The 22712-nt window shown below is 44.1% G+C and overlaps 3 protein-coding genes across 10 annotated transcripts in view; 2 read left to right on the forward strand and 1 right to left on the reverse strand.

The window, feature by feature from the left end:
• Positions 1–11195, forward strand: part of LOC143893309 (uncharacterized) — a 33953-nt gene extending 22758 nt beyond the window's left edge. For 4 of the 6 annotated variants that reach the window (XM_077398538.1, XM_077398537.1, XM_077398539.1 and 1 more), the window contains exons 2-5: positions 7824–8219; positions 8399–9072; positions 9176–10280; positions 10370–11195. In XM_077398538.1, the coding sequence (XP_077254664.1) occupies positions 7824–8219; positions 8399–9072; positions 9176–10280; positions 10370–10834 (2640 nt within the window). In that variant the 3' untranslated portion in view covers positions 10835–11195. Of the gene's footprint in view, positions 1–3209; positions 3691–4212; positions 4240–7823; positions 8220–8398; positions 9073–9175; positions 10281–10369 lie in introns of those variants that run through there. The other 2 variants (XM_077398541.1, XM_077398540.1) reach the window with 2 other exon arrangements.
• Positions 11196–11428: 233 nt separating this feature from the next.
• Positions 11429–17946, reverse strand: Mvb12 (multivesicular body subunit 12-like Mvb12). Of its 3 annotated transcripts, none has more exons than XM_077398554.1 (8): positions 17600–17946; positions 13898–14040; positions 13605–13803; positions 13360–13504; positions 13017–13100; positions 12605–12944; positions 12452–12502; positions 11429–12380 (listed from the first exon to the last, which is right to left on the reverse strand). In XM_077398554.1, the coding sequence occupies exons 2-8, from the start codon at positions 14018–14020 to the stop codon at positions 12345–12347; spliced, it is 978 nt and encodes a 325-aa protein (XP_077254680.1). In that variant the 5' UTR covers positions 14021–14040; positions 17600–17946; the 3' UTR covers positions 11429–12344. The 3 variants fall into 3 exon arrangements, with proteins under 3 accessions (XP_077254680.1, XP_077254679.1, XP_077254678.1); XM_077398553.1 differs by lacking the exon at positions 17600–17946 and adding an exon at positions 16625–16851; XM_077398552.1 differs by lacking the exon at positions 17600–17946 and adding an exon at positions 14196–14759.
• A 1336-nt stretch (positions 17947–19282) lies between these two features.
• On the forward strand, positions 19283–22581 carry LOC143893314 (terpene synthase-like). Its single transcript, XM_077398555.1, has 7 exons — positions 19283–19564; positions 19887–20041; positions 20686–20830; positions 21156–21276; positions 21360–21499; positions 21955–22057; positions 22209–22581. Exons 1-7 carry the CDS (start codon positions 19499–19501, stop codon positions 22439–22441), a joined length of 963 nt encoding a protein of 320 aa, XP_077254681.1. The 5' UTR covers positions 19283–19498; the 3' UTR covers positions 22442–22581.
• The last annotated feature ends 131 nt before the right edge of the window (positions 22582–22712 follow it).

The following is a 22712-nucleotide window of genomic DNA, read 5'->3' on the forward strand; positions in this document are numbered from 1 at the left end:
CGCGAAACAATATTAGACATTTGCGCGTTACATCGCAATGATAATGCGTAGCTTTCCGTGTTTTTCTACGAAGAGCTGGAATTAAAGAGAAAATCATGGCGTCTGGAAACCACGATTCTGCGATATCTCCGCGATATCATTTCACATATTGCAATAATTGGGTGCATGCGTGAAATATTAATTACAAATAACTTGCAAATAATATTTAATTATTACGTATCATAGAATTTAACAACTTTCTTACGTATATTCTTCAGACTGAAAAGAATAAAGTGTGAAACGTTCCTCTTCCAATTTAACACCCGTCTGGTTTCCATACGAATTTTTTCGTACTATCATCTGTTAGCTCGCATATTTATCCACGGTATTTCACTCTTTCTCATTTTCGTAATCAGGATTATTTTCTCCTTATTTCTGCGAAGCCTTAAGTTGTAATCTAAATGTTTTAACAAAATCCATTACATTCTCTCTATACATTTTTCGTGTTCGGCAGATTCTAATAATGTTCACCTTTTTTGTTGAATTTCTTTTACCATGCGTCCCGTAGAGGAATCCGTTCTTCATCGAAATAGAACGGTCTGTATCAAAGATACTAGCGTACATCGCATTACAAATGTATCCAATACCATATAGAGATACGTCGATCGCGAACTTTGTTCTGGTTTCGCGGAGCACACGTGCGGGCACGATCGATCAATCGCGCGAGATCCAGGTGCTCATGCACCTTTGTCCCGTTTTATCGTTATCTTGCAGTCGACAACGAAGAGGATTCGTCATTGCGACGTGCGAGCCAATATTTCGCGAACGACCCGGATACCGTTGACAGTGTACATATACACCTTCGGCGTCGACGATCGCATCGTCGTCATTCCTCGTCGCGTCCGACTTTGATTTTAATTGGAGTCACGGAGCAACGCGATCAAACTGATTCGATATCGATTAAGCGAACGCGGTACGCCGCGCCGCGCCACGATCAATAATTTATAACCCTTAACGTGTCGGTAAACAGAAAATTAGGGGAGACTCAGATCGATGTGAGTTAGATTTACGTTTGCTTTCGCCGTCGACTTTGACAGATTCGACAGATAGCTGTATAGATTCTCGAAAAAGCGAACTGACTCGAGGCGTGTTAAATTCGTTATTAAAACAATACAGATATAACATATTTTAGTTTTTATGAACGCTCTGTTGTGGCTCTGTGCTCTTTTTGACGTGTTGATTTCTAATCACTTGAGACTTCTGATATTTTTTTTTTTTTTTTTTTATAGCGTTCTATTGTCTTGACTTTAGACAAATACTTCGGAGTGAGTAAATCTTGCATCGATCGATGAGAAACTTTTAACACAACTTACCAGAAACATATTTTAGATTAGGATAAGGTTTAGCTCATCGACTTTAAGTCTCGATAGTGAGCAACAATCATACCGGTGAACTGATAAAGCAAGTCTCTAAGGTAACCGAGTTAATAAATCAATGGGGGGAGGGCTCGCAAAGGAATCGGAAACACTGCACGTTTCGCGATGCGAGGAAACCAAAGTTACAGGTATGATATATTATAGGCGCAACAAAGATGACGAATACGAAGGATATTAGATGCGACGAAAATAAATTGCAAACTCCTTTCCTTTTGCGCACAAAACACTCGCTTGATCTCGCACATTCCTTTCTATTTTCTATCCGGCTATGCGGACTTCCGATTTAAGTGATTGAGGCACCGTCTCCGTCGAGCGGTCGAATGAGAATTACCGAAGGTGGTTTCCGTAAAAAGCGAGGGAGAGCAAGAAGACCTCGACGAAGTCGTTGAACGACTATTGCACAACCCATGCACTCCGCTCGGAGAGGCCAGGCGCCGACCTGTAGAATCTCGTTTTCTAGGACAATCGCCATTCCCGCGGCGCGCATTATCGCGACAAGATCAAGAACGAGTAACCAGTATTGATAACATTCCAACGGCAACGATGGCTCGCGTGACGTCGCGTGTCGCCGAATGAGGGTGACGATACGCGGAAATACGCACAGTGTTCCAGGACATCGTCATATCTTTTATCTATAATATCCTCAATTATAATCAGATAGGAGGAGAGCGCGTGGCGTTAACTCGACGAAATTACGTCGACGATCTCTTCAAAATCAAGATATAACAATTCCTGACAATATTTTTCGAAACGCGAAGGACAGTACGAGGAACGTAAAGGATTAAATAGAAGTCAGCTGACCGGAATCGCGAACGTTTCGCGTTGCGTCTGAGAAAAGGGACACGTTCCGCTCACGTTTGCATTGGATTACTTACGTACGGCCGGCGCGGCGGTGCCATCGGTGGCCCTACCTGTTTCGATCTGGGCACGATGGACCGCGTATAAACGTACGACACACACGCGCACGCATACAATTGCACGTGAGGCAGACTTTGCGTCTCTTTCTTTCTTTCGCCCCTGCTTTCCTTACTTTCTTCCTTCTCCCCGCTTGCCGTCTTGATGCAGGGCTGAACTTGCCGATTAACACCTAAATAGTGCGCAAACTTTTATAATTTACTTCTCATAAATCTTGTGTCATCTTATTATTTATTCTTATAATTTTTTGCTATGCCTCGATTTTATCAAGTTGTTTCTATATATATCTTATTATAATACGTTGATTTTCTTTTGCGCGTTGTAAAAAGAATAATAATAATAATAATAACAACTTCGTACGTTTGTTTTATCTTTCTCTTCTCTCTTTTTTAATTTTATAATTTATTTCTTATAAATCTTGCGTAAAATTTTTATCTCATTATTTATTCTTACAATTTTTTATTACGCCTCGATTTTGTAAGTTGCTTCTGTATATTTCATTATAATAATTCGATTTTCTCTTGCGTATTGTAAAAAAGAACAATAATAACTTCTCGCGTTCGTTGCAATAACGATACACGATGATAGTTTAAGCAGAAAGTTACACACGCTGTTCACACGTTCAGAGATAGAGCGTATCTCCCAGAAATTCGGAAGACGAAGTGCCCAGCTTTCTATCGCTTCCAAGCCCGATAATGACGAGTGAGCTTCTTCGTTGTCGCGCGATCGCAATTACAGCCAAGCGGTACGCGACGGCGATGTCGCGAAGAAATCGAGCTCCGGTCTTTGAAAATCCGTGCCTGGACGGCAACGTTCTCCCTACCATGCATCGTTTCGCTGGCGGCTCGGCAGCGAACGAACCGAGTGTTCACCGACACCGACCAGTCGGAGTCGGTCCGTGGCCTAAGTCCGTTGGTATTCCGCGGTACCTCGTCAAGTCTTTCCTTTTCTTTCTCTCTCTTTCTCTGTCTCCCTCGAATATCTTCTTCGCGGCGCCGAGGAGCACCGTTGTCGCGGCGCGAGTGCTTCAAGTTCTCCGATTTCCTCTCCTTCCGCATGTGCGTGCGTGCGTGTATTATATACCTGGCCGAGATGCAACGCGCTCGCGTGATCGAGCTCGCAACGCCTCGGTAAAGCTGGTCGCGGGGACCGTCGAGGCTCCCACCGAACTCCCGAGGGGTCCGAGAGAGAACCGCGGGAACGCGCGGAATGCCGCGCGTGGCGCGCGGCCAGGTGAAATTCGGCCGCGCCGTTGCGGAGTGCGTCATCGGGAGCGACGTAAAATTCCGCGCGCGTTCGTACAGATGCGCCAGGATCGTCCTGAGATAGCGCGGAGGCCAGCCAGGAGGACATCGCGAAGGTATAGACCCGACTTCGTGAAGGCTAAACGTCCGCTCCGAATGAACGGCAAGAGAACTGCGAGATGAGTGGTTCGGGTGGACTTGGAGTCGATCCAAGAGGTTCACCTATACTCTCGAGCCGTCCCGAATTCGTATCTTTCAAGCGTGAAGTTTACTCATACGTGCGAGCTTGCTATATAAATTTGCCACGACTTGGTTGTGAAGCGCGCGATTTGCTCTTCGAGAGAGATTTAAGAAAAGCTAGGATATGAGCTCGTTGGTCAATTCGCCAGAGTTACCCAGAGACGAGGAATCCCCGAGTTCGTAGTACATCCGTGATTACCTCGTCGACGCCGTTGACGGGAAGTCACTCGACGCCCGACACCTGGCCGTCTTTGTACGTTCCGCACGCACGCGCGCACGCAGGCACGCACGCATGTACGGTACGTCGGCTCCGAGCGGGAGGGAACGCATATGGTGCCGGGTTGTTTCGCGAGCAAAACAATGCGATCCGCGTCCCGTCGGCGTCGTCCGCAGCTGTTGCAGCGGCGCGACAAATGCAGTCGGCGGTACGTAACGTGTGTTCGGAGAAAGTGCGTTCTCCATTCATCGGCCAGCGGAACACCGGCGCGACATACACCGATGAGGAGCGTGACGTCATCCGGCGAACCGCTCTCGTCGCGGTCATCGGGGAGATGCGTCGTCGCGACGTCTCGCGATATCAGGACTCCGTTCACCGGTTCCTCACCGGTTCCATCGCGCTCGCGCGACGTATTATCGGCTCGGCTCCGGTTCGCGCGGCGCGGCGACTCCGATCGGCGACCGAGATCGAGGCGGCCGATCTCGCCTCGATCGCGGCGAACACAAAGGTGGATAACTGTACCGATCCCCCGAGCCGGCTCGCTTGACCTCCAATCGCGCACCTCCAACCGAAAAACCGTTGGCCGGCGAGCGGAGAAAGTCGCGCAGCACACTTTTCGGCGTGCTGCTCCGCGCGTGCCCCGAGCGGCATGGAGCGAGTCCACGCGAGTTCGTGAACTCGCGTGGACTCACATTTAATATATATGGGACGGAGGACGAGCCAGAAGCTATCTACCTCTCGCTGCGCGGCATTGAAAGACGAAAACACGAGTCGCTCGTATTGTGTCACGCTTGTCTTCCTGCCGGAGAGACGTGCCGCGGCACATCCTCCACGGCGCTTCCTGCCTGGCGTCTTCGAGGCGCTCTCGTGACTTTTCAGCGTGACTTTTCACGGTCATTGTTACGGCCGGCAGACCATTTCCGTATCGTCGTGGGAGATTATTGACCGACGTTAACGATTCTCTAGAGACGCGAGCAATTTTATAAATAGGTCCTGAGATTGAACTCCCATCTGAGAAAAAATTGAATTCATTTTTAATCATTCCTATTATAGGTCGCCACTGCTCTTATTCAATATGTAGTAATTTAACTGAACCAATAAAGTCAAAATAATATTGTTTTGTATTAAAATAATAAATTTCGACGCACATGATACAGTTAAAACATGTAAATAACAAAATGTTATTTAGCTCGAGGCATTGGTTTAAATTTTATCCTTTAATGTTTAACAATGAAGAGTTTATGATTTGTAAAGTGAACATAAAGCAAAGTAACTCAAGAACCTCTTCTCTCAGAGAGTTTACGTGAAGCTACGTTGCGTTAAATACGAAAAAGAAAATTGACGTATTTCATTTCAAACATTAAATTTCTCATCGGTAACTGAAGCAAATCTTATCACAAAATAACAGTTCGCGATGAAGATATTAAAACGTTAACAAAAATGTCATCAGAAATTTACAATGATTTGATGTACAAATATGTCGCAATAAAGTATAAACTTGCTCGATATTTACACTTTTCAGTAATTGTTCAAGAGAATTTCATTTAGATCACCGTTTTACTTTTACCTCGTTTGCGCATTAAAAAAAAATCGTCTTGGGGCCAGATTCTTCCAGTTCGTCTCTCTCTCCCTCAAAACCAGGGGCGTATAATTTATGGCCAGCGCCAACGGCCTGAGAAACCTCCGTCCCGATGACTCGGTAACCTTGTAATCGGCCGGTCCGCGCGCGAGGTTCTTAAAGGAATTTCACGGAAGGATCGTCCACGCGGTCCCTCCCGTTAGCGAGTTCTCCTCCGGCGAGCGCAGGTATTTCAGGTTCGCGTGATTATTTCGCCTCTTTGCTGCGATGCATGGAGAATGAGAGGACTCGTACAGGAAAGATTCGATTCCAAAAGTTCTCAAAGCTATCAAAATACACGCGTCGAAATTTAATATATTCGGAAGAGAGGGCTTCATTCCGATGAGATGCGAATCACATAATGAGAGAACGGATCGCTGAAACGCAAAAAGTGGCGGTGGAAGGAAGCTCGGGACCAACGACAACCGATTTTTTTTTATAGACAGATCGTATCGGGAGGACCCCACACGACGCGATTTAGCTCGCGTCTAAAAAAAAACCGCTCTCGCTCGCTCGTTAATTAGCGGAGACACGGTCTCGTTCTTCGGGGCGCGATTAGCATCTCGCGTTTTAATTAGCTGCGGCCGCGGCTTATCGGCCGCGGCTTATCGGCCGCGAGGAGAACGCTGAACATCGGCGAGTTATTTGCCGAGGGGACTCTTCGTTACGTTTTAGTCGATGTATCGTATTCGTAACGCCCCGTAAAAGCGGGAAAGGCGGGCGCGAGATATAGTGCTGCAATCGCCGGCTTGCACTTTAGCCTGCATCGCCCCGTTAGATCGCGCTCGCCCGCTCGAGAAACGGCGTTAAATTGACTAGCGGAAAGTGCCGCTTCGCGGTTTCCTTTTCTGGCGAGGCGAGCTCGCCGCACATGCGGAAACGGAAATCTGGGCTCGTAAATCCCCGGAGAGATTCTCTCTCCCGCGAGTTGAAACCGCCGAAGAGTGACAGCGAAAATAAAACTCGATTGATTTAGCAAATTTACAAGCTGTCGATAACGTCTTTTAATTTCTGTTTCTAAGTCTATAAGTACACCGATCGAACATAGACTTTCGCCCATCAGGAGATAATATCACGAAAATCGCAATTCTCTTCCGTGCAAAATTAACTTGCCGCTCGTAGAAATCCGGAACTGAAATCCGGAATTGCAAATATTCGTAAGATAAACTTATTTTTGCAAAAATAAAAAATTTCGATAATAAATATATACATGTAAATATGTCAAATATCACGCATTTTTCTTGTACATACACTGTTAATTCTAGCTAGCCACACTTATTTTCGAGTCCTTAATTCGCCACACTCCGGTCCGTGAGACCGCTCGACTTGTGGTCGCGTTGTCATTTTCATTCTAATTAATATTTTTAAGCTTGTACTGTAGAAATATTGGAGCTACGCACTCTGAATAAGTCGTTACTACTCTTCGATGAAATCATCATTCCGATCTTCGCCAGACTCGCCAAAGAATCTCATTAACTGAGATAATAATGGGAGTCGTCGCACGTCATCGTGCATGACCCCAAAATGCAAATGTCCCGCTCATCCTTGGCCAGTCAATGCGTCAAGTTGGAAATTGTTTACCTAACAATGGACCGCGCCGTCGCCGATCGTTCTATCGTTCGCGGGCCATGACTTACCGGTTCTTCTGTGGCCGGGTCAGGTCCTTCCGGTCCTGGGAGCCGGTCCCCCCCTGCATCTGGACGAGCGAACGGCGACGTCTCTTTTTCTCCGAGTCAGTTCAGCTCGGTCGCGACTTCTCTTCTTGCGCGCGCGCGCGAAGCGAGGCCGAAGACCGGCCCGGCATTGTTCCACGATTTTGCTCAGACGTTGGCGGTATTCATCTTTCGGTCTGCGCGTCGTACTCGCATGCACGATGAATATCTATCTCGTCGCGATCCGCATTGTGCAACGCGAGCCATTTATCCCGAAAGAGATCTGGAGAATTTAGAAGAAGGAGAGACTCTCCAAGAGATTCTACAAAGGAACCTTTTATATTCTGTCAATCCGATAAAAATTTAATTCTTTAATATTTAATCTATAATTTTTTCATCAAATATTTTTGTGAGGAAAAGATCGACTTACAAATTGATCACAGAATGTCATTAAGATTCGACAATAATTCTTAATGTGGAAATTTTTGCGAGATTTATTTTTCCGAAATTCGTGTTTTTCAGATGGAAGCCGAAGTCCGGACGCTCAAGCAGGAACTGGCGCGGACCCAGGAGTCCCTGAAGACCGCCACGAAGAAATGCCGGGAGCTGGTGAGGGAGCTGGACCACCGTACCGCCGGTCACGAGTCCGAGAAAATTCTGCGGGATCAGCAGCTCTCGAGGATACTGCGGGCGCTGCTGTTCCTGGAGGCGCGTCTTAAGCAGGAGCAGAAGTCGATCAGGCAGATGCTCTGCGAGAAGGACAACGTCATCAGGAACCAGCAACTGGAGATCGCGAGGCTCAGGCGGTATACAAAGAACTATATTAAGAGCAAGCGCGATCGAACGATGTCGGCTACCGATGTCGAGGTCAACGTCAACGTCGACAAGGATCTGCAGAAGGACTTCGGCAATTTGCGAGTAATTTGAAAAAAATTAACACAATAATTAGCGCATAAGTCTGTCTACAATCAGCAGCTTTTAATTTGTAAAAAAGAAAAATAGGGAAACTAATAATATAAGACTATCAGAATGAATTTTACACTTTCCACGTTCTGTTTTTTTTTCTAAGTTCAAACCTATCGACTGGTCGCTTTCAGAGAGAAACGCTGCAGGAGAGCGGTATTGGCAAAGAGATCGCGAGTCTGAAGTGCGAGATAATCACGCGGTTGAACCCGGCGTCGTCCGGCATCCTGGACGAGCTGGACCGCAACAGCGTGAGGAAGACGAACAGTTTCGCCGGTAGCGATATCTCGAAGACCAGTCTGACCAGCAGCGAGAACACGGACGCGTCCATCGTCACGACGACGACGGAGGGTAGTCCCTCGTTGCTCAGCACGGAGGGCTTCTGCGAGGGCGAGAGCACGGACGTGTCGCCCGGCTCGACCCTGAACAAGTGCTCGAGCAGGTGCACGCCGACAACGGTGACCGACAGCGAAAACGAGACGACGATGATCCTGGACGACGAGGACATAACGGAGGAGGGAGGTACGACGATAGTGTCGACGAAGAGGAGGACGAGGGGCCAGAAAACGTCGTCCAAGAGTCCCGACGTGATTGAGGTAGTGGTCGGTATCGCGAGAACGGAGAGCAAGGACGACGGGATGGACTGTAACTTCGCCTCGGAGGACGAGGAACAGACAAGGATAAGTAATCAAGAGGGAGATAAAGAGGAACCGATTTACATCAATGCCTGCAACGAAGTGAACGAGAGGAATCTACAACGGACGGAGCAGTCGAGGACAAAAGATGATTATAGCAATAATAATAATATGTACGTGATATGCAAGCGATTTTCGTTAGATGCAATTATGTTTTTTTTCTCTCCCGTTACGTTCTTTTAGTCCCTAACGATCCTCCCGATTTCTTTTTTGCAGCGAGACAAAGCTCGAGACGCCTGAGTTGACGGTGGAGGACACCAGTGGAAATTGGTATAGCGATCCGGATGAGGATCGGCTGAACGATGACGTATTCAGGCATAGCATTTACCGGCCAAACAGCAATCATAATTCCGTGTTGGAGTGCGTAAATCAGATCCTGCTGCAGGATATGGAAGAGGAAGAAAATTCGGTGTTATCGGTACCACGCCGGTTCAAACATCGCGGCAGAATCGTACGTTTTCAGCCAGCCAGGTTGTCCGACATCGAGTCGGTGGGTTCAGAGATGGAGAGGAAGAACTCGGAGGAATCCGTCGCGGATAATAAGGATTCATCGAGAGAGGAGGAGACCGCGGAAAACGAGGCAAACGCGTCCGAGGACGAGTTTGGCATGAGGATTGTTCAAAAAGAGTCAGACGACGACAGTTCAAAGGACTCCAAGGCGATCCCGCTAGTCATCATTGAGCCCAAGATCGACGTTGAGGAGACGCGAAAGATACTGACGAAACCTCAACCGGCCAATCCTCCGTTAAAGATGGAAAGAATCGAGGAAAAGACCTGCCTGCAGATGTCCACGAGAGGATTGACGATCGCCAAGAATCTGGATTACGAGGATATAGAGTCGTTGCCGGAAATAACGGCGACATCGCCGACGCCGCCCAGAACACCACCGGCGTTGCCGCCGAAGCCACAGTTTCGCAACAACACACTAATCTTGAAAAAGATACCTAGTCCATCGTTCCTGATTGATGAAAAAAGGCAACAAGACCCAGGAGGCGCGGATCCTATTAAAAAAAGCATTCTAGGACTGGTATCCTCCTCGTCGTCGAAGGTGGCGAGGAGCCTGAATCTGGAGGAAGCGAAGAGTTCGACCAGGAACTCGGCGAGAGAAACGAAAGGTCGCGAGGAGGGTGGATTCTGGAAGAATAGATTCAACCATGTGCGCTCGTCCTTCCAGGTGAGGCAAAAGGAGCCGGATCAGACGAAAGGTGCGGTCAGAGTGACGAACATCGTTCGGCATTTCGAAGAGTTCAAGATCGGTGACCCCGAGGAACAAACGAAGGACAGAAATCGCCCAAAGGACCGCCACGTCGAACTCGAGCACGTAAGATCTTTTTTATCGAAAATAGAATATATTTCGAGAAAGCTGTATATATAATTTAAAAAAAAAATGAATTTTTTCTCTCACCGCAGGAATTCGATATCCGACAGAACTTCGAGGAGTTTAATCTGGACGAGTGCGATCTGTCGGACGATCCCAATCGACCTGAGGGTGACGGATCCGAGAGACTTGGTCACGCGCGGCTCAACAACGCCGGTCAGACCGAGAACAGCATTGCCAAAGACAACAACAATGTTCTTGCTGTCGGCAACGGTACCAGCAGCAGCAGCAGCAGCAGCAGCAGTAGCAGCAGCAGCAACGGTGAAGTTGGAAGCAGCGGATACGATCACTTTCTAGAGGCGACCGGCCTCAGTAACAAGTCGATCCTTACACCCTCGAGATTGCTGAGCAATCACAAGAGCATGCTGAAGCCGAAGGACGTGAAGTACAAGAGCAGGATCAAGGCCACGGCGGTGCTGGAGAGGCATGGGGTACAAGCGACTCCAGCCGGCAATATGACGACGCACGTCAGGCACTGGACTGGACCGTTCGTCTGACGATTGGCCAGTTTTCTGCCGACTAAAAATATCTTCCGCTCCGCTGTGTCGGCCGACAACTCACCGATAAAGGCGAATTACAGAAGATTTTGATCGCTTTTATTCGCTGATTAATTGAAGATCTTTAGTCGCTGTTTTCGTGACGCAGCGAGTGACTCTCACTCTTAAAGTGCAAATGGAATTTTATACAGTATTGATCGAGGGAATTCTTAACGAAGATACGAACAGAAAAACGCAACCTCGTTTCCTTAGTACGTTATGATGCTAATGTGTGAGTAATTAACATTTATATACACATATAATTACATTGATTTTCGTATGTCTATAAAAGATACATGAGTCGCTAGATTTTGAAGTTGCACTTCCAGTGGTTAATTTATTTAATCCTTCCTCGGTGAGAGATGTTTATAAAATGTTGGTCTAACTATTCCTGCTGTGAAATTATTTATATTAGTCTTTATACGATACATATGTAAAAAATATAACTTGTCTCAACTTTTGGTATATTTTAATTTATAAAGCGTTATTGAGAGAGAGAAAGAAATCTATGATCTTTCATTACCTTAGTCATTTAATGAATGATACGATATCTAGTGGTTTTCGACCGTCATCTTTTATTAAATTATTGTTAACATACAAGTTTCTATCTTAAATTACATTCACGTATACGTGTGTGCAATAAAACGGAAACTTACGTAAGGTACGAATTTAACGACGAATAGAACGGAAAATTCAAATGGAAGATTAAGATTGAACGTCGTGTTCCGTTGATATCGAACAATTAGATTTTTTCTCGGTATACGTGTTATATACACAGTCATATACTTTCAAACATAATTACAGATCATAGATGAGCATATATAAACAAAAAAGATATAATAATACTTTGTCGCAGGTAAAGAAAGAAAAGCAGCACTTTGAAGGAAAATTATAAAAAAAGAAATTATCGTGTCAAAAAAGAAATAAAAGGGCAGTAGAGAAACAATAAAATTAAGTGGCTTGCACTCTCGTCACGCATTTGGATTGCCGCGTTAAGCACTAAATGTGCAGCGAGACTGTGATGCCACTCTCAACAGTATTATGCGTTCGTTCGCGTGTTTAGAAGCGTTGATATGCGATATTAAGATGCGCAAAAGATCTCACATTATAATACAATTGTGTGTACATATATTTTACATATACAATCTAGCTACTATCTATCAAAAAATAACGCAAGTCTATAAAAATATGACAACGTTATCACCAGTATCAAAATTTAAATGTGGGGCGTGAAAGAAGAAACGCGTACATCGAATTAGTTCTTTTATCTTATTCCTTCTTGAACATTACACAATCCCCATTTTAAGCGTCATGCAGGCTTCATTCTCTCGCGGGTTAGTATAAATCACTCGTTCAGGCACTCCATTTATACGCTTGTTGGCTAGCATTATATCGGATACGAACGCGCGGGACTACGACGGAAAGAGATCGCTCGGGAGAACTCGAATTAGTTTTGGCACGCCGTCGCCCTTCAAGTTTCTCTTTCCGCACGAAAGTCATAAAAGAACTGCAACAGAACTTGTGTCAGTTATCTATCACAAGAAAAATTTGTCAAAAAACAATGAAAAAGAGGCATACCTCTCTATCCAAGTCCTTTTGCGTCCACACCTTGATAACGGGAAGTTTATTCTGTCGAGATGAGAAATAAGATATCGCGTTAGATTGTAAAAAATTAATGCGTGTCACTCGCACTTTGTTTTACATAAGCTAGCTTGAAATTACTATACTTACACTAGCAGAATCATGCTGATTAGTAGTTAGACGAGGATTAAGCGCAAACGGAACTCCGTCGAGATCGGACGATCCCGGAAGTGTACCGTAAATGGGCGTGGATGTGACGGCCAATGGTGTAGACATAGGCGGTTGGGGCGCGGGCCTCGTGGGCCTGATCCTCGCGTTAGGACTCAGGACCTCGTAATCTCGATCGGGCTCGTCGTCCTCGTTAGCTGCGATTCGCGGGTAAATCCCGTTGGCCGGTGGTTTTGGTGAGTACTTTGGTTTCGGGGGCCTTTCGGGGACTGTCCTGTGAAAGGTTCCATTTGACGGATTCGGGGAAGGGCTCTGCAGTAAGCTGGAAATATCATAAAATACGTATATTTATAGCATAAAGTCGATACACCTTGCCCGATGCGCTGAAACTTACTCTATATTAACGTACGACTGCGAATCCGAATTCGCATTTGTGATATCGACCGTCTTGTAGCATACACGAACACCATTTATGACACTGAAAGAAAAACAGATAAGAGATACAGCAGATATCGCGATATCAAAATATCGCATTCCTTTTGCACCCCACTTATTTCCGGTAGATATAGTCATTCCGTACTTATCTATATTTATATCTTGTAATTACTGTATTACTGCACCGTTTGTTATCGCGTTTACTTTCCATTGTGCTACTATAAAATACAGATAGAGGATTCATAAAGCCAACTAATAGTCGGTCTAATTAAAAGAGTCGAGTTAAATCGGCGTTTGCATACCCAGCGGCGGAAAATCCGACAGGAGCCAGTTTGGAGTCCTTGTGGATTATCCTGCTGCATATTATTATATCCGTGACCGCTCTCGCGCACAGGTCCTTATTCCTAATTTTGTAGCACACCTGTTTCTTTCGCCACGCCTTCTGCCCTGCAAAAATTTCACCGCGATTCATTTAAGTAAAGACTTGCAAACTTGTTTATCCGTAGGCATGCAGGCATTGTTAGTCGCAAACGGAGAGAAGGCTCACTCGAGTCCACGGTGTAGGAGATCATGCTGTATCCTTCTGGCGGAGTGTCTCGCTCGTTAATCACCACGATATCCTCGACCACGCAGTCAGGCTGGCCCTCAGTCTTCGAGAAGCAGATATATCTACCCTTCTTCTTGATGAACAGTCCGCTCTCCCTCCACAGATCGGCGTCGGTGTCCTGATCGTAGGTTCTCGATACCTTAACGAGACCGCATACCGATTATTTCCGACCACCGCGACGAGATATATATATATTAAATAAGCAAACTGAGAATATAATATTAGCGCCGTACCACTGTGAAGTTCGGTGGACACTTGTCTAAGTCTTCCACAACGCTAATGGCAGTTATTGGCCTGTCATCCGGCAGTACGGCCGACACTTGATGGACCAACATCTTGCAGGTCTTCTTCGACATCTCGCTGCAGTCCCGGATACCTAATTACATTCGTTCCCCGATTAGAGATGAATTTTTAACGGAAATGTTTGTGTGTGTGGGTCCGACAATATAATAAGTATATAATATATATTTGCAAATATTTTAAATAAGCAAACGTTAAGTACTGAGCACTGGCGAATACACATTTGCGTACTATTAAACGTCGCGCATCCTGCGTCTACGAACGCATCGCGAGTAAGTCGCATTAAAGGAACGGGTGGATTGCTATTGATAATCCTCGTCATTGTCATTAAAGTGGTCATTGTCCGACGGCCGTCGCGAGGAAAATTTATACGCTGTTAACGCGAGATTAGATACAATCGCGGCTTTTATCGTCGCACGAGATAACGAGGCGATCGAAAAAAAAAAACCCCCGCCGGCGGTAATCGCGCCGTAACTCCGACGTACCGTAGAAACGCCGATCGTTCCAAAAATATCAAACGTGACCGACATTCTCCGCTCCACGAGGCTCTCCGAGGCGCGGAGGCGATCGACTATGAAACTCCCGTTTAAACCCGACGCGACGTAGCGAGAGCGCCGATCGAATCCCTCGGTGCGATGTACTCGGGTTCCTCGACTCGGCGCGCGTATAACGAATTCCGAAAACGAATTATCCTCGACGAGTAAAACGGAAAAGTGAGCTATGAGAGAATTATTAGCGCGCGAGTTTACGTCAATATTTAATTAATAATTTAGGGCCGGTTGTTCCAACCTATTGGTAAGCTTACCTGATAGTTAAATCACATGTCTATCTTTGTCCAATGTAAAGGATAAACAAAGACATACATATGATACATATGATTTAACTATTAGGTATAGTTTACCAACAGGCTGGAACCAACCAGCCCTTAATGAAACCTATACAAATCGATTTAGTTAGTTACAGTTTTAATATCGAGAATCTCTTTAGCTATAATTAATCATTTATTTGAATTCTCGACGCTTTTCAAGAGCGGAGACATCCTTACGGTCTTCGCGTTATCGCGTTAATTAGCGCGGTAGAAATTAATATTCTGAAATAGCGAGCTCGCGGAACGTTCGACTGTGCCGCGCCGGAGAGAGAGAAAGAGAGAGAGAGAGAGAGAGAGAGAGAGAGAGAGAGAGAGAGAGAGAGAGAGAGAGAGAGAGAGAGAGAGAGAGAGAAAGAGAGAGAGTCATTCATTCATCCTCGACTCGAAATCCTATTAACCGGAGTAACGAGAGCGGCGATACGAGTGACGGATTGACAACGGGCGGGGTTGAACAACCAAGCGGGAAGACGAAACGAGGAAAGGAGGAACGTAAAGTGGGACGGCGCGGCGGCATGCGTTCGCGGAGGAATGTGCATGTGCCGTCGCGTTAGTAGTCGCGAACGTCAACGGGTGGTCTCGAATCTCCGACACTTCGAACGAGTGCCAAGCCGATTTCGGCATTGAACTTAATAAACCTCGTACAGTAGACCCCCGTATAACGCGAGTTCAAATAACACAGATTCGTATATAACACGATGAGAAAAATTTTTAATACTTTTTTTTTTTTTTTTTCAAGTAAAATAAAAAATATTTTATTGCTTCTTTAATATTTATTTTACATTTTTTTTACAATAAATTCTCACATTTGTTATAAATAGAACGCATTTCCGTGTGCGGAGGTCTACTGTATATTATTTTAATATTTATTGGTTTCTTTTTTTTGAATGCGTCTCGATAAAATTGATATAGCATCTCTTTAATTAAATATTAACTGAAATAATTCTTAATCGGGTAAATAAGATCGTCACTCACAAATGTGTGTGTGTGTGTGTATGACGGGGAGTTTACGCGTTCGCCCAGATATAAATGATTGGCATTCAAAGTGTTAACTCTTAAGTACGCAGCTTTACATATATGCAAAGAGACTTTTCGACGCTCCGTGTACTTTCCCTTATGAAGTTCGAACTGAAAACGCGTGGCTTTGCACATCTAAGGGCCTTTTCAGTCCCTTCTGAATGGAAAGGGATTTTTTATTGAAAAAATACTTAGGGTGCTACAAAAAAAATTGCGCGGTCAAATCAAGCCTCTTTTGGCCTCTTTCTCACTACGGTTTAATTGAGTATACGTAGATGATTATTATTTTGGAGTCGTTATACATTGAACATTCATTATTGCCGAATGATTTGCAACGTAAAGCTAACAATAAGTGTTAAAGTTCGCGTGTATTATAGAGTTTCTGGCGGTGTTCAGATCTATAAACGTGAAAAGTACATATATCAAAGCGAAACCATTTATATCCCATTCTTTCCCATCCGTAAAGGATTCAAATTAGAATTAAATTACCGTCTTAAATATCTTTTCAGAATTCTTTAAGCAGACATTATTAATTTAAATCGAAGTAGAAGACTCTGATACTGGGGATATCAGAGTCTACCGATTAAAAGTCAGAGATGTGCGAATTATTTATTTGAAAAATTGCACGTTTAAGTATTAATGTTTATTTTTGCCAACGTAGATCAACGATTTTTTATCTTCTTCTAATTTTTCAGAATTAAACAAAAATGGTAGAAATAAGCGTAAGACGCGCGACTGATAATGGAATCTCTCTCGCTCCCGACGGTCCCGTTCTCACCCGCGCGCCGTCGAGAATCGATGATGCGGGCACTGCATCGTTTTGCAAAAGATCGTTTCGTCATCAGGGGAAATCCGAGCGCGAGGAGTCTCTCGACAGGAGGCTGTCTGACTTTCCGACGGCTGTCGGTCGCTCAGCTGTCTCGAGTTTGTTGGTCGGCCAACTTTTGCGAGCCGGATCAAACACGCAAGTATAGAACAGTAGAACCGGTAAAAACCCGCTCCGTCAGGAACGTGGAGGTCAATCGTGCTGTCGCGACGAAGCAGAGAAAAAAAAAGAGAAAGAGAGAGAGCGAGAAAGAGAAGCCACGAGATCGGCCTCGCGCGGGACGACGACAATCGGAAAACCCGCGTAACTGTACTCGTCCTCGAGTCGTTAGAACACTCCGGCGAATTATTCGGAGGCGAGAGAATCCGTTGTTCTCGCACAAAGGATTCCGCTGTGCGACGAGAACCGCCGGTCCGGCGCGCGGCGGCGCGGGGACAGCGGCGGCGCACGGTGCTAAATTCGGAGAATGAATAATACACGCTCGTGTTTACGCTGTCTCTCAGCGATGACTTGTCGTTGAAGACTAACACACGGCTCAAGATCGGAGCGCGTCATAACATCGCTCGGCCGTCGCCGTCGGCGCGATAGCGATAGCGGGTACCGGGTGATACCGAGCTGGAACAACAGATAAATAATAGGCTTTAAAGTGCGACGCGAACGGAGGGGGGGTGAGGAGGGCGAGGGGGAATAGATCAAGAAAGCCCGTGGGGAACCGGCGTCGCCGTTCGAGGAACGCGCTCTCGGGGAAGAGGGAGGTCGATAGGAAGACGAAACGAACGAACGAACGGACGACGTATGTACGTATGTGCGCGGAGGTCAGGTCTGTCTCCCTCTTCCCCCCGCCCGGTTCGCGAAATTATATCGGACGTGTCATCGGAGGCGCGCGGAGGCGACCGTCGCCTCTCGAGGCGCTCGATAGAGGCTGACCTTCTCTCGTGACTCCGCGACGCCGCGCCCGCGACGTTGTCCACCTTCCTCGCCGCGGCTCCGCCTCTGTTCTTCTTTCTCCTCTTCCTCACACGATCGCGCGCTCCGCGCTGACGCAGCCACGACGACGACGACGACGACACGACGCGAGAGCGCGGCTTCTGTCACCGGCGCTCATATTTCGGAGCGAGAGACGAGACGGGAGACGGGCTGACGTTGGTCGACGACGGGACGGGTCGTGTCGTGCGCTCGGTGCGCTCCACCGTCGTCCGCGGCGACGAACGCGGCTTGCGAAACTGCCCGAAAACGCTCCGAGCGCCGACGGGCGACGGGGCCACCGAACTCGGCGCCGCGCTCCGCTCCGCGACGCGACGGGACGCGACGGGACGCGTTGCCTCGACGCGCATGCGTCCACGTGCCTCTGTCGCGAAGTGAGAAAGTAAACCGATGGGGATACGAGAATGCGTTTTCAGACGACGCGTATAAAAAAGGCTCGGAACTTTCCGAGATGGATCGAAGTTGTTTAATTATTTTTTTAGATTTCTGCTTTTTCGTGCTTTTTAGGGAAGACGGAGTAATTCTTATTTCGAATCGTACGTGTGCCTGAGTCGCAGAAAGGGGATGGAGGGAAAAGGGCTTGACGCTTGATGATCGATCTGATTGGCCGCGCCACGTTGTTATACTACTCTGTTGAATATATAGCCGCACGGGCGATAATCGGCGATTATTCAAACCGGCAACGGCATTTGCTTATGGCAAAATTTCTTAAACCGTGCCATGCGGTTTGTCGTCCCAAATTTAATCTCTTCTCGCGCAAACAACAAAGATAGGGATGAACCTGTCGACGTTGAATCATTGCGGGAATCGCTTGATGACGTCGAGTTAATCGCCGATTAACTTGAATCGGAGTTTGATTAAAAAAAGTTACTTTTATAGTCTAATAAGTATAATTCTATATTTAAAATCTACGATCTCGAGATGCCCACCAGTTATTTTATTCACTAGATAAGAAATCTTTTAAGATATAATTTTAATTTAGATAGACTTATATGAAAAAGCATGATTATAAATAGGCCGAGCGAGTCGCCGGCAATACTTGATTAAAGAAAGCAAACTAAATAGAAAGAAAGTCGTGGAAAAAATCGTCCTTTTCATTCTTCTCTTCAAAATTGGTGCTATTATTTCATTATGACAAGATAATCGATCCCCGAGGACCAGTAGTGCGATACTGTCAGTCATCGTTATATGCATAGTATCGTTATCGTTATATATATTGTCATTGCGCAGCTTTTTTATCACATAAGTTTTATCACGTACCTGCGCAACTGTCGTTATGAGCGCATGAGGAGTTAAGGCCCCCGCGCAATCAAAAATATAAAGGAACAAAAGGAACATCAGGTATTAGCGATGAGGAATAAGAAAATCAGGAATAAACCGTGTGGCTTCCGATAGATTAAAAATCTCTTGCTATGTTTTTCATCGTGCGTCCAGCTTTATTCCTGATTCTTTAGTCTATAATCGCTATAATATCTGCGATGCTCCATCCTTATATTTTTCATTGTGCGCGGGGGGCCTTACGGAATCCCGTCTCTGACAGATGCGTCTGCTGGCGCTCGCTTTTACCGCGCATGTGCGAATATCAGTTTACGTCCACGGTTTACGTCACTTGCTCCTTGAACTGAGTTCCCTACAAATAGGAACTCTAGCCTCTGCCTCTAGCTCACTCTAGCTCCAGACATCGTACGTACATCGTACGAACGTCACGCTTGACGTTTATGCCCGGCTGTCAATCGTCGTGTCGCGAATTTGTTTTCCGCATTTCTGACTGATCGAAGCAGTTATCTCATTCACGCTTACTGGTAAGTACTCCGGAAGAGAGACATCTCCGCTCGTTGCGATATGACGGACGCCAATAAGACCATCCCCTTTTATTACTCCATGAGCGGCAATGGGCAGGAAGATGAGGTTAGTTTCCGCACCGATCTATATAGTTATAGTCTATATATACACTTCTTATATATATATATCTTTTTTTTTTTAATTTTATCAGAGAGCGAAAGATGCGCGCGCTTATTTATTTTCCACGTACATACGTATTTTATTTTATGTACTCTCTGAACTCTCGATACGTACAGTTCCTGGAATTTCGAAAAATTATTAGAAATTTGAAAAACTCTTGAAATATTAAGTGGCAGTCTCTTTGCACGTTAATACTCTTATTCTGATATTTTGTCGATTTTAAATATTGAATTTAGATGACATTTAGAGGTGGAACTTATTGTTGCAGAAACTGTTGGAACCGATCAGATACATTCTTCAGGTACCTGGAAAACAGATAAGAGCGAAATTAGCAAAGGCCTTCAATTACTGGCTAAAAATATCGGACGACAGAGTCCAAGCGATCGACGATATAGTAAATATGCTCCACAATTCGAGCATTCTGTAAGTTTGCGTTTTATGACTTTTACATACAAAATAGGCTGCTTATGCCTAGCGTAAGACTGCTAAAATCAATGAGCATCCATCATATAAAGTCGCCATATAAATTTACGTAAGATGCTCATTGATCCTAGATGGTCTTGTCCTATTCGTATGCAGATATGCCTTTTTGCGTGTGATAATTTATTGCTTCGGCATAATATTTTGCTTTGCGTACCTTTTTTTCGCACGATTATCCGTAATACTAAATCTTGTCTTTTGTAATAATTACGACACCCCTTGAAAGAGACTTTAATATAGAGTATATAGACAGGAATCGTGTACATTTATTTTTAAATATGTCGATATATGAAAGTTTGTTACGTGTGATTGTATTTACAATTTAACTCACGTTACTCTTCTTTCCTTCTAGCTGATATTCTAATTTTTTTTCCGTATTACCTTTATTTATACAATTTATAAACGTATATTTTTATATTAACGTGTTTGCATCTCACAAGTGTATTATTTTTAAGTTAGGGCAATTAAATAAAGTACAAATACAGATATTTCAAAGTATTGTCCGTAATTATATTAATTTAGAATTCTCAATATATAAATTCCAATATTTTTGTAAGAACTAATTATGAATTTTTTTACTTTTGCAGGATTGACGATATTCAAGATAATTCCATTTTGCGAAGAGGCATTCCTGTTGCACATTCAGTTTATGGAATTGCTAGTTCATTGAGTGCTGCAAATTATGTGTTATTTATTGCGTTGGAAAGAGTCGTTAATTTAAAACATCCAGGGGTAAGTTACATTAACCCACTTTTTTATAAAAAAAAAAAAATACGATTTGCATTTGACTTATTATGATTCTAATGATTACGTGTGATAAATCAAGATTAAAAATAGACATTTCTCATAGACTTTTAGTGGACATTAACATATTCCAAGAACATAAACAACTTCGCAAGTAGCATTATAGACGTCATTTCAGATGTGTAACTTAATATATACACACATTATATATATTATATATATATATATATATATATATATATATATATATATATTAGAAATTATATATATAAATTAGAAATTAAAATATGTAATAGTATGTTATTATTATCAGGCAACGAAAGTGTATATGGAACAACTACTGGAGCTTCACAGAGGTCAAGGAATGGATATTTTTTGGAGAGATAATTTCATCTGTCCAAGTGAGGAAGATTACAAAACCATGACGATAAGAAGTACGTGCTAATACTTGTACAAACCTTTCTTATATGTAGAAGTTATTGTTATAATAAAATTTTGAGATCACGTAATTTCGCAGAGACCGGAGGACTATTCAACTTGGCTGTAAGATTGATGAAACTGTTCTCAACTTGTGAAGAAGACTTTTCATCATTAATAGCTACCTTAGGATTGTACTTTCAAATACGTGATGATTATTGTAACTTGTGCCTCGGTGAGGTAAGCGATAATATTTAATTTAATGAATCAAATAAGGAATAGTGAGAGAGGCAATCGGAGCCACTGCCAAGGGAACGGGCTTGGAAAAATTAGCGGGGAAAGAAGACCCTGTAGAGCTTAACTCTAGTCTGACACTGTAAGGAGACATGAGAGGTGTAGCATATAAGTGGGAGATGGCAACATCGCCGGTGAAATACCACTACTTTCATCGTTTCCTTACTTACTCGGTTAGGCGGAGCGCGTGCCCCGAGGGTTTCGTGCCCCGGCAGTCGCGGTGTTTTAGAGCCAAGCGTTTCAGAGTGGTTGCGCAATCGGTTTGATTGCGCAATAATTACCGCGCGTGGCTCCGATTGTCTCTCTCACTATTCCTTATTTGATTTATTCAGGAGAGCCTATACTTAGTTTATTATTAATTTAATAAACTTTTGAAGTAACTAAATTTATTTTTGTCGTAGTACACTGAAAATAAAAGTTATTGTGAAGATTTGACCGAGGGGAAATTCAGTTTTCCGATTATTCATGCGCTTACGAGCAATCCTGACGATAGACAAATAATAAGTATCCTTTTTATCAAATGTTATTTTTACTTACAATTAGTAAAAAATGTTTTACAATTAACATAATTTTTTAATTAATTGCTCCATATACTTTGAAAGCTTTTGTTATATAATTTATTGTTTATATATTTCTTTAATAATGCTTGATAAAGATATTTTACGACAACGGACAAAGGATATCGAAGTGAAACGTCATTGCATTAAATTATTGGAGAGGTTCGGTTCTTTTAAATACACAAGAAACGTGCTTGAGGAACTGGATTCGACCGCGAGGGCTGAAATTGAACGTTTAGGTGGTAACCCGCTTTTAGTGAAGATTCTGGACGAGCTTAAGAATTGGGATACTAAAGAAGCGCCTAAGGATCTTTTAACTGGAACGTTTTAAATATACGATTGTTTAGGTTTTATTAAAAAAAAAAAAATAGCGAAAGCGTAATATCAAATGTATACATGTTTTTTTTATAATGTATTATACAAGATAGTATTATATTAATGATACAAGCAGCCAAGGAATGATCATATAAAAAAGGTAATAGAAAAATGTATCAAAAATATGTAATAAAATTTTGTTACGAGATTTTCTTGAAAAAAGAATTGTAAAATTTTATTGTACTCTGGATTTATACCGATATTCCCGCAATGAGTTGTTAAACCGA

This window comes from Temnothorax americanus, unplaced genomic scaffold (genome assembly GCF_048541705.1).
Source record: "Temnothorax americanus isolate GAGA-0224 unplaced genomic scaffold, ASM4854170v1 Scaffold12, whole genome shotgun sequence".
Classification (NCBI taxonomy): domain Eukaryota; kingdom Metazoa; phylum Arthropoda; class Insecta; order Hymenoptera; family Formicidae; genus Temnothorax; species Temnothorax americanus.

Coding starts and splice junctions, on each gene's coding strand:
- Mvb12 (XM_077398552.1), bottom strand. CDS start 14,304: ATGACCACTTTAATGACAATGACGAGGATTATCAATAGCAATCCACCC. Junction 14,041..14,195: donor AGGATGCGCGACGTTTAATA/GTACGCAAATGT, acceptor GAATGTAATTAG/GTATCCGGGACTGCAGCGAG. Junction 12,381..12,451: donor AAAAGGACTTGGATAGAGAG/GTATGCCTCTTT, acceptor GTTCTGTTGCAG/TTCTTTTATGACTTTCGTGC.
- LOC143893314 (XM_077398555.1), top strand. CDS start 19,499: ATGACGGACGCCAATAAGACCATCCCCTTTTATTACTCCATGAGCGGC. Junction 20,831..21,155: donor TTAATTTAAAACATCCAGGG/GTAAGTTACATT, acceptor TATTATTATCAG/GCAACGAAAGTGTATATGGA. Junction 22,058..22,208: donor TGACGATAGACAAATAATAA/GTATCCTTTTTA, acceptor TGCTTGATAAAG/ATATTTTACGACAACGGACA.